This window comes from Osmerus eperlanus, chromosome 16 (assembly GCF_963692335.1).
Source record: "Osmerus eperlanus chromosome 16, fOsmEpe2.1, whole genome shotgun sequence".
NCBI classification, from domain to species: Eukaryota; Metazoa; Chordata; class Actinopteri; order Osmeriformes; family Osmeridae; genus Osmerus; species Osmerus eperlanus.
Genome location: NC_085033.1, coordinates 8,590,045 through 8,601,608, shown reverse-complemented (window position 1 = coordinate 8,601,608; position 11,564 = coordinate 8,590,045). Strand labels below are relative to the sequence as shown.

Genomic DNA, 11,564 nt, shown 5'->3' with positions numbered 1-11,564 from the left:
TAACATTGTAGATTAGGAAATAGATAAAGTAGTTAAAGTCAGAACGACAGATTAATTATTTGTTACACAGTCATACACAAAGAGATAGATTGAAAAAAGTGTAAAATAGCCTACACGGAAAACATGCAAATCTGCAAATCCCAGTCAATAACCCCAAAAAGGTAGGAGGGGACAGCATCGGTTCGATGAGCTGTTCTGACTCGCGCGTGCCAGCACAGTCAGGGCTCGAATACCCCCTCTACTGGAGAAAGCACGCGCACTTCGAGGCTTGCGGACCAGTCAGTGTGCCCGCGTAATTCTGGACTCCACATAGCTCCTCGAAGTCTGTAAATCGGAAAGCGGCACCATTAATAGCCTATTTATACACAATAATACGAAGGAAAGGAGGCTACAGTTTAGTATATTAGACACATCCTGTACAGGTATAATTCCACTTGCAACAGAGGAAGAGTGTCTTCAGTTAACCCCGCGGCGGGGGTTAACTCATCGACTGCAGTCTCGAGATGGATAAAGTTATCAATTGCCTATTCGCTGCAATAAGTCTGCTGGTGTCTGTTCGAGGAGAAGTATTTAAAGGTATGAAAATCTTAAGTATAAACTAAAAAGGTGTTCTTTGTGCTGTCATGCTTTTGTTATAGCTCGGGTAAGCAATAGACAGTTTCCAACTCGCCTCTTCTCGGCGCGCCGCGGTTCCCGATCAGGTGCACTTAGATGTAAATATGTTGTATAGTTTTGATTCTGTTTAAAAAGTTTTACTTGTGCAGTGACTTGTGTGATAGAGTACTTCGTTTAAAGTGAGACAATAGCAAGAGGTAAAGCTTTAATAGGAGAATACAGTAAGTTAATTTTGGACAGGTTGTTCAATAGCCAGATTAAACAGATGTATGCTTTGCTTCCATTACCACCGAACGTACTGCCTTGACATGCTTAAATACATGTGATGCTTCAGCAGGTGTGGTTAAACACCCTGTAGTAACTCAGCCCCGAGTGAACTCCAGAAACATGCGCTTTGAAATAATGCATATCCACACATAATGTCATTCTACTTAGTCTTCCCCAAACTTTTACATACGTTTCCTGAATTCAGTTTCTGTCCATGTCGTATAACAGCTGCCGAAAAGAGTGTACTATTGACAATGTTGTGAGTGGTCAGCCTTGTAAATTATCAACAATGTAAGTTTGAGCAATTGAGAGTGTAATTAGGATGGGGTTTTAAACTGTTATTAAAAGATTTGACTGGGGTGAACAATGAACAGTTATGTTATCAATTATCAGCAACTATAGGCAACTTCTGAATAAGATTGATGTCCAGTAGAGACGAGGCTCAGAGGTTCATTTTCAGGTTTATGTTCTTTATGTTTAGGTGTCAAATTTGTTCACATTGGACAAATGCAGTCTGGCACTCTTACAGTAGGCTATTGGACAGTAGTGCCTGAGGGGACATTAAACGGTTTAATTCCAACCCTAAAAGGGGTCATTTGAGCTGTCAATGGATTTTCTATGTGCAAGAGGTACATTATGTTCATGCTGATCAATACCAACATGAATTTTAAATGTTGAGCCTGAGGATAATTTTAGGTTATCTACCTTGCATAAAGCTTTTTATCATTGTTGATTGACACACTTTTTCAAATAAGTTTAATAGAATAAGAGTTTTTTTAACATCTCTTATATTTGATCAACTACTGTGACTCTTAGAATGCTTTAAGTGCATTCTAAACTATACTGTGGTTTTTAGGTGTTTAGATGTTGTTGACAACTTTCATCTATTACTCAGAGAACCTGTTGGGGGCAGCATGGTACACTTATAGTCGTATGGATGCTCATAGTATTGAGATCTAAACTGCTTCAGAGGACAAGACCAGTTAGGTACACAGACTAATGCTATTCTAATGTGATTTGGAAAAGTGGTTTCTCTTCAAATAGAACTGGAATATTTCCCCAAAATGTACTACCATGATAAACATGGTATATCTCAAACTTTAAAACCAAGAAGATGTAACATACAATAGTGCAAATAACTCCTAGTGGTTGATCAATCATTAAAGCAACACAATGGCATATTTTTGTTGATTTTAAGAAGTCCCTCGTGAACCAATCAGGGTCTATTTCACCTGAGGTTTCCTCATTTTGCTTGCTGTGGTGACTGGTTGCCTGAGAAAGGAGAGATTTATTGAGGCGGCTGTTCTTCAGCCCCCAGTGGTACTCAAACCATCGATAAATGCTGTCCTAATTGCATGACCGTGTGTGTAAATATGTAAACCAGGAAGAAAATCAATTAGATCTTTTTTTTACTCTATGACTGGATGATGGATTATCTACATATGTCTAGACGTGTAGAAGCTTTGGTAGATGCCAGAACCAATGTGAGACACATTGCAGCTTGTGGGTTAAAAATCTGGTAAAACTAAGAAAAAATATTTTTCCAAAAAGATATCGCAAAAAATGGCTCACTTTACTGCACAGTTTCCCTCTACGTTTGTGTAATTTTCATGAATATCTTTAGATCAGAGACAGGGAATAATGTGAATTGATCAATATTACTAGCATCGTAAAATATAGGAAATGGACAATGGACATTTTTGGCTAAACATATAATTTTTGTGCATCTTAACATTTCGAGCTGCTCTCAACCCATGCTCTCAAACCAGAAACATCTGAAAACACAATCAATGAGTCCATTGTGGTGTATAGGGGGTCTTTCAAATATTAAATAACAGTTTCTTGGCAGGCCTAAGCTTTGATATCTATATCCTTTTGACTGAGCACATTCAATTCTAGGGAGCTTTTTGTTATGTTTACCACCTTCTCTTACAGCCATAAAAGCTGTCTTGTTTTCTGATAGGAGTTAGCCGTGTGTTGAGAGTAATGCTGCTGCTTTGGGTTCCAATGCAGTACTTTGTCATTGCAGAGTGACTGCCTCTGATAGTGTCCTGGTTGACCAATCCTGATTGCCATCCAAGCTGTGACTCAGAGTAAAACAACACGTTGTCTGTTTGTGAAGATAAACAGCACCTCATTTGAAGTCTGGCAATCATTTAAATTATGTTTCACTCATGAAAAATCTTTTTTCCCTTCTCCCTTATAAGAATAATAGAGGCTTTTTTTCAGGAAGGTGTCTTGGAGGGTGGCAGCTTCTGTTGTTTGAGCCAGTGGAGAATGAAATTAAATATGTAGGGAAGTTTTAAGATTGTCTCAAAACATTAGATGATTGATTGATGACAGTATAAAGCAGAAAGTTTAGACATTTATATTCCGTGGTTGTGCTCACTGTGCTTTCAGAAATGTTTTTATTATGACAATAGCAGTGCATGTGTGAATCTATGGACATAATGTATGTTCAGTGCTGAGTTTTCTCGAAAATATGATATGTTAGATATGTCTGGGTGAAAGCTCTGAGAATTACAGGGAATATTGGACATGTGTTTTAAGTGATTTAGGGTTCAGACATTGCTTTACATTACTCTGACACTGAATGCAGCATCATGTAAATGTAATCTTTACTTTCCACACACATCAGCCCAGTTAATGTCATCTTACCATGACAACATACTGTTCATGTGACTATTACAACCTTGTCCATAGCTTGTTTAGGACAAGGTTAAGTCCGTGTCCATACTTTACGGTTATGCCATTTCCCTCCCCGAATCAGGCAATCTTGACAAGCTGCTTCAAAGACAAGACACGAAAGCAACTTTGACTGCATGTCTCCAATACAGTTCATCTTCATATCCCCAGAGGGACACTCCACATTCAATCATTAACTGTTGATTTGCAAGTGATTTTATTTACATTCTGGAGAGCCTGTAATAGTTTGAAGTTCATTCTTGAAGCGGCTGATGTGAGGCTGTTATGCAGGAGTTGCAGTGGAATGGTAATTAGCCTTGAGATGTGACTGTGTGAAGGATGCTGGACAAACAGAGATGCTGTAATTATATACAGCTCCTTCTTCAAATGAAGAGGATAAAAGCTAATGAATCGCACACAGGCCAGCACAGGGGCTGGCTAATGAAGAGAGAGAGACAGATAGGGGGGAGTGAGGGAAAGAGAAAGAGAGAGAGAGGAATAGAAAGAGAGAGAGAAAGAGATGGGCGAGAAAGAAATAGATATGCACGAGCAATTTTTACTCTGATCTCATCATGGGTATCCAAACACAAGAAAAAAACCAACAACTTGTTATTCAGCAGATTATGTATACAGATGTTTGCATTCTTTGTAGGTGGCTGTGAGAGTCCAGACACTCAAGAAAACAGCGCTAATTAATGCTCCAAGGGTCTCAATTGTTATTAATGATAAGCATTGGGAGGGAAGGAGGGGAGGAGTCGGAAAATGGATGGAGGACCCCATTGCAAGAGCCTGTCTTCTTCATGGCCCTTATCCTGCTTTATATCTGGAATTGACAGACTGCAACTTAGATACCACCTGAGGGTCAGTGTACTGTATTGAAAATTTAACAAATTCATACAATGACAAAGCCGAACTAATAAAAACGTCACTCCATGTACAGCTGTAAAGTTCAACCTGAAATCCCCCCTCCATAGGACAATCAAACCACTCCCTAACTTTGAAGAAAAACTGCTTAATGTCAAAGACCTGTCTTGTTGTCTGGGCTCACAACTGGGGGTACTGTAGGAGGTGGCAGTGTGGGGCAGCTGATGTTTCACCTTGTCTCATGCTATTTCTCTGCCTTCTGTCAGGGGCTCTAACAGTAGGCAGGTGCAGACGGCCCCCTCCCAACCAGGCCTTATGAGTATAACCACAGGCGAAATTCTCCATTACTGTCACTCTGAATCTGTTGCTGTCACATTAACGCACGGTGCACAGTCATTAATGCATTAGACCCTGTTTGAGCAAGAGTTATTTGCATTGGCTTTTTCACAGTTGGTTTTCCCTCGTGCTAAAAGCTGTCCTGGATGAACCTATCGGCCATTTAATTATTCAATAATGGAGCCATCCTTAAATTGAATTAGGCCACAAATGACCTACGATGTTTTTCCCTTAGTGTATTTTTATATCAATTAATGTGGTTTGAAAAAAAAGCCCTATTCTGTATTTTATTGACTTGATATCCTTATCCAGTTGAGGTATTAAGCGGATAAACGTGTTCTGAACGTCACCGGTTTGAAACAGCAGTTCATCAGAAGCACCTTCCCAGCACATGATCTGAACATTCACAGTGGAGCCCTTTGTTGGCTGCCCTCCCAATGCTCCCCCTCCTTCCTTTAAGCAGAATGTACCTGATTATGCTTCCATCGGTCACACACTTGGTGCCTGTTTGTAGGCTGTTATCTGTTTGCTCTGGAGGCTCCTCGGGGAAGCACATGGCTGATAAGAGACTGTTGTTCTGTAAACAGGCCTTTGACCTCCCCGGGCTGTGTTTGGCTCTTTTTCAAACGGCCTCTTTTCTATTGCCCCTGAGCCTAAACCTGTGTGTGACTAATTCCCCAGGGGAGGTTTAATGGCATTACTGTACGCTCCATGCGTGCACAGGGTGGTCACATGGGAGCTGCCAGGCCCTCAGGGCCCTCTGCCTGCAGAAAGGGGGTGTAGCGGAGGTTTGAGAAAGGATGCGCTGCTTCTTACAACATTCTGAAAATGGCGATGGTAGCTTGAATGACCTCTTTATGTGGCAACCCAAAACTAGCTTCAGGGACCATAGAAACACATTGCAATTTTCTAAACCTTTTTAACTCTAAACCTCATGATCCATCTGAAAAATAAAACATGAATGCCATTGTTTTGTTAGTCACCCCTGTTTGTCACTGATGCATACTTTGTTATTTCATTGTAAGTGATATGACAACAGTCCATCATTTTCTCCTCAAGGGACCGCTAATGGACCTTCACATTAGCATTGGGCAGATAAACAAGCTGGTTCAGGGGCAACTGCAAGGCACTGATGTCAACCCGCTCAGCTTACACAAGCCCTGTTTAATGTACCAGTCCGGTACTACAAAACATTTATTAAGTAGCCCGTAGCCAAAGGGTGTGTGGTTCAGTGTTGTATTAAATCAGCTTGGTGTTAAACACCCCTACATCTATGTGGCTGTTGAGACACACAGCTGCAGGGCTCATGTAACAGAGCAAACACAAAACAATAACTGGAAAAGATGATGCACCGCTGAAGCTTAGCTTGCACCCTGTAATCAGAGTTTGCCACACGCTTAAGAAATTACAGGGCACTGGAGTCATTAGGGGCTGCGAGCAGAGCTCAGTGTTGCTAACGGAAACAGGTTGAAAACACATGTTTTGGGCATAATGCATGTCTGAATAAACAAAACCTAACAAACTGGACATTTTGATAGTAATGATAGTGCAGGGCTGGGGGATATTTGCTTGACTATTCTGCTGTAAAGACTTGCTATCAGGGTGAGAGAGAGAGTAATTAATGCAGAAGGCCTGTAGCGTCAATAGGCTTTTCAGCAACAGTATCATCATTCTGAGTGTCTTTACTGAGTAGTAAATCGTTTCAGAAGGTCTCCCTAACCAGCTGCCCAAAGAGTAACAGCCGGTTTCAAACGTAAATAGACTGGAAACATGAATATCGGACCTGGAATACAGAACAGCCTAAATAATATGTCGTAATTGGAACATATTTTCCAATATCATAACCAACTTTATGGGCTCAGATTGTTTTGACTAAATTGCAAGCTCATTTTGTGCCAGAGCCTCACCAACACAGTGTCAAAGATCTTTGCGAGATGTTTTCCACTAGCTTAGGTATTATTCCTACTGGGATCTCCTTGGTCATAGTCGTCTACCACACAGCCGTTTCCCAGCCCTTTTTAGTCATGGGGGAGAGAAAGGGCACCAAACAGAGGAAATCATGATTGGAGTGGCCTGGTGAGCCAGAGTCATGCTGAGCTCAGAAGAAGGATGAATAATTCACTCCCATGAGCCCCTGCTCCAGTGTGAGTCTAATATTCAACAGCCCCTGTGAGGCCTGATGTCCCCTGACCCCTTCTTTACTTGGGGAGAGCCCAACCCCAGCCTCACCCCAACGGTGCCTTCACTTGAGCGTCAGAATTACATTGGTATGGCTAGAATGGTTGGTTAAGATGTTTTGTAGGATGAACATTGCAGAGGTGGTCAGCAATATTGTATTGAGTGAATTGAACACTTTCCTTAGTTCCAGTGCTCACAGTAACGTATCATGGTTCGTATTTTCATTTTATCTTCATTTTATTCTGCTGTTCAATTATAGGTTTATTGTTTATTTTCTGTGGGAGTGAAATGCCACTTGATTGATTGGTTAATGATGGATTATAGTAAGGTAATAGTTAATAATAATGTGCAGTACATGCTGCGACAGAAGGATTTAGTAGATGTAATGGCAGGCTCTCTCTAGATCGCGGTGCTACCTCTGACTATTGTGTCTCCTAAACCTGTCTCTACAACTTTGTTTTCTGCCTTGGTTTCTATAATTATCTGAACAAAAGACACTCATGAATGCACAAAGACATAACAAGCATTCGCAGATTGACTGTATGTCAGTGTAAGGGTGCGTAGGCGATTGTGTGTGCGCTCGCAATACTGTGTGTGCCCTCACAATGCTTTGCGTGTCACTTCATGCGTGTGTGCAATCGCGTTGACTAGTGTTAACCCAGTGAGGGGAACGTGTGTGTGTCTTCTGTGTGCGTGGGGGCCGGGGATGTGTGGGCGCTCGGTATGGGTGTCCTGCCTGTGTGCCTGTCTGCATGGTGTTTGTTTCCTCTAAGGTCCTGCTTGTCAGGTGGTGGCCCATCTGAGGCTTATTATCAGGGATGTGTCAGTGCGCAGCAGGCAGCCGGGCTGATACCTTAATGAATCTAGGTCTTGACTAATTGGTTATACTGGGGCATCGGGGATTGAAAGAGGAGAGGAGAAGAGGGCAGCACCAGCCTTCACACCGGTGTATCAGGGCTGTCATGATCATTTGTTGAAGATTGTTGAGGAAGAAACGGCATACACGCTTTCTATCAAAATCCTGAAATTGCAAAGGCCCCACTGAAATTGGCAAGACCTGTTCCTAACTCGAAGTTTTGTCTTCAATTGACTAAGTCCTGGCCCCTTATATTGTACTTTGGCAGCCTTCCATAAGTCATCACATTGAAATAAATGATTCTTTGGACTGAAATAAGTGGTAATTAACTTATAGGGCATAACCAGGGAGGGGATATTTGCACAGCAGCAACCAACTTTTACTATGGACAAAGTAGCCAAGAGGCATGAGACCCCAGACGTACTGGAGCAGCCAGTGGTTCTCCCTATGCTTCAGCTTTGACTCTCCACTCTCCATCCTCCCAGAGGAGAAAGCATGCCCTGGCTGCTGCTGCTGCACATACCAGGGCTCCAGGGCTTCTTCTGGGGTGTCAGGTCTGACCTTTCACTTGTGGTGGGAAGCAGGGAGGGGATGTGTGTTTGTGGGGGTGCTTGGTTAACCTAGGTTGGTTAACTCCACGCAGATAGGCCCAGGAGATCAGCCTGAGCACCGACAGGCCCAGTGTGGCAATCGAACCCAGGACCTTCCTGCTGCGAGGAGGCGGGCCACACATAGATAATGACTTGTCACCTCCATATGAATCATGATGACCATCTGTTACAAAAACATGCAACAGTCTCATGCTAGACAGCAGCTCTGGGTCACTCTAGACACTGACTTCCACCTCCACATGACAATGTGTCCAGTGCTGAAGAATGTAGTTACCATCCTATACTACAGAACTGAGGCCTTGTCTCCATGTGAGACACCTTTTGGGAAAATCAAATGACACTAGATATCCCAAAACGGTCTGAATCTTGCCTGTGAGGATCTTCAATACAAACTAGTCTTCACACACGACCAGGGAAACATCACAGAAAATATTGTCTTGCTCCAGCACACCACTTCGTCCCATCTGCCAGTAATGACAAATCCAGTCCAAGTTTATGATCTTGCTGTCCTTGACTGCTTTGGTGAGATCAAAGAAGGACAAAAATTTACATGAGAGATTATGTATGAGTTGTAATTAGCTGCCTCTAGAATGACAACAAAAAAGATGATTTTGCATCACGCGGTTTGAAGATGAAAAGAAGGTAGGATGAGATTTATTTTTCCAGGTCTTAGTTGTAGTGTCACACTTTAATTGAAGAAATCCCTGCAGATTGCCCAACTTTAATGGGAACACCTGACTGAAATAGATAAATTAGGATTACTGTTATTAATTCATGGGTGTTCATTTTCTCTGGTATAAGTACATGTTTTTCTTTGATGGCTAACATTATAATTTCCTTCATCCAAGTGTTACAGGAGGATCCTACAGGAGCAGTGTGTGTGTGGATATATATAATGTGTGTCCCAGCCGTTATGCACAAATCTACTTCACTCTCTTCATACTGTACCACGGTAATATTACACCATTGCAATCAGACATAAGCTATTGGCCATTGGTCCAAGTATCTGTCCATTGATACTGTCCATATTGTAGGCTACAGCTACCTTTCAGTTTGTCCTTGTGCTGACCGAGTCACAGAAAGCCTTTGGTATTATAGGTTTACAGTGAATGAGAAAAGGATTATTGAGCAATTGACAATGCTGTGAAAAAAAACATTTAAAAAAGTAGCTCAACCATAGTGTGTCATTAGAGGCAATTTCCTTGTCACATAGAGGGTCAGCATTGAGGTCACATTGTTTCATGTGTATGTTGGACTATTACCTAAATTCCTTTTTTGTAATATTCAGTCTTATCATTCTAAGCAGCTTGGGGAAGTGGAAGTTCATCCTGCATACTTATGAAAGGGTACTACTTTTAGAGATTAAGTAGGGCGCCCTCAGATGTGCGCACCTTATCTTACTTACTTACACACACACACCCACACACCCACACACACACACCCACACACACACACACACACACACACACACACACACACACACACACACACACACACACACACACACACACACACATACAGACACACACACTCTGCTGAGCAACCACAGTAGTGTACCTAGAGGTACTCTCCTATAGGAGGAGCTGACATTTTCTCTACAAACTCACCTTTAATGTCTGACTGTGGATGAAAGATATTATTCTCACCTGTACTGCATCATGTGTTTCAGAATCACAGCACTGATAGCCTTTCAGATTTTTTGCGTGCTGTCGCCGTGTTTGGTAGAGAAGCCGAGCTATTTTAGTTTTGCATCAGTGGTGTGTGTTCTAAATGTAAATGATACTATACTTAATCAGACAGGGTGACGATCTGCACTGACATTTTACATTTGCATTTGGTGTGCATCGTGGCTTCTTGTGAAAATGTAAGACCTAACATTGCCAGTCCTTTGGTTAAAATGGTGAAGCGTTCATATGCCAGGCTTAATTAATGTTTCGCTTGAGTTGCTCCAAATCTGTCAGTCCTGAAATTCCAGGAGGGATATTATCCTTTGCCCGTTAATAAGTTTTTAAACATCTTTTCAATTTACTTGGGACTAGGTAGAGATTTGCTTAACATGTTTAATATATCTACACCACTACTCTCTAAGGACAAGTCAGAAGATGATGTCTTGCAAGGTTGTTTTCTTTTTTTACTCTTTCAATACTTCAGAACCCATTGTCATTTGTGTTCTATTAACCAAAAATGTGTCACTGGATACTGCAAAGTGGACCACACTACAACTGACATAGTTTAAGCTAAATAAATAACTTGTTAATTAGCACAAATAGTGTCAAAGTCCATTTATGAGTTCGATAACTCCCACTGACCTGGTTATGAGTGCATGTTTCTTTAAATACTGTTAATGGAAATGCTCATCCAAGGCCTGAGATGGGCAGCATTCCACATGGGTGACCATGTTGATGTTAAAGCCCTCTAATATCTGGCAGCTCCCTGTCTGACTCAGAATAATGAGGAAAGCCCTTGAAATCCCTAACAATCTCACCAAACATGCTCACTTTGCCCCCAAATTGGACAGATAAGCTTGTATCTCAGCTTTGTGGGAAAAATGGGCACTTTATGCTTGAAAAGTGATTTCTGGTACCAAATCAAAGCACACAATAAAAGAAAATCTCAGTTCTTAATTAAAATGACATCCACTGTGTTTTACTGCTCTGTACTTCACTCTGTTGAAAAACACACACTGCCACAGTAAAGTGTTATTGCTCTTAGCACACAAGGAATGGCGGCATCCACGTTCCCGTGACTGCAGGCACAATGTGAGGTGGTGGGCTCCGTGGCGATGCTGGAGCTGGCAGGACTGGAGGTCCCGTGGCGAGGGAAACTAGTCCTAAACCCAGCAAAGCCCCCCTTCTCCCCAGCCATTCCGGCTGTCCTCACGCTGGTGCTTGTGTAGCCTGAGGAAACGGCTCCACGGCCTGTCCTCCCGGGGCGAGACGTCTCCAGCGTGGTGACAGATCTGGGGAGACAGAGAGCACATGGGCAGGCAGACACCTCGCTCAGACGCCCGCTGCCATTTACAACCTCCCGCACCTTCCGCTGGCATTTCCCTTTCTCACCCTCCTCTTGAACCACCACGAGAGTGGATTCCAGTGGATGCACACTATTAGAAGGGGTGGGTGGAAGGAGGAGGGTATGTGCTGAACACACAG

The 11,564-nt window shown here is 42.4% G+C and overlaps 1 protein-coding gene across 3 annotated transcripts in view; it reads left to right on the top strand.

The window, feature by feature from the left end:
- The first annotated feature begins 269 nt into the window (after positions 1–269).
- LOC134036407 (receptor-type tyrosine-protein phosphatase mu-like) overlaps positions 270–11,564 on the top strand; it is a 102,023-nt gene continuing 90,728 nt past the window's right edge. For all 3 annotated transcript variants that reach the window (XM_062481346.1, XM_062481345.1, XM_062481344.1), the window contains exon 1: positions 270–576. In XM_062481346.1, the coding sequence (XP_062337330.1) occupies positions 504–576 (73 nt within the window). In that variant the 5' untranslated portion in view covers positions 270–503. The remainder of the gene's footprint in view (positions 577–11,564) is intronic.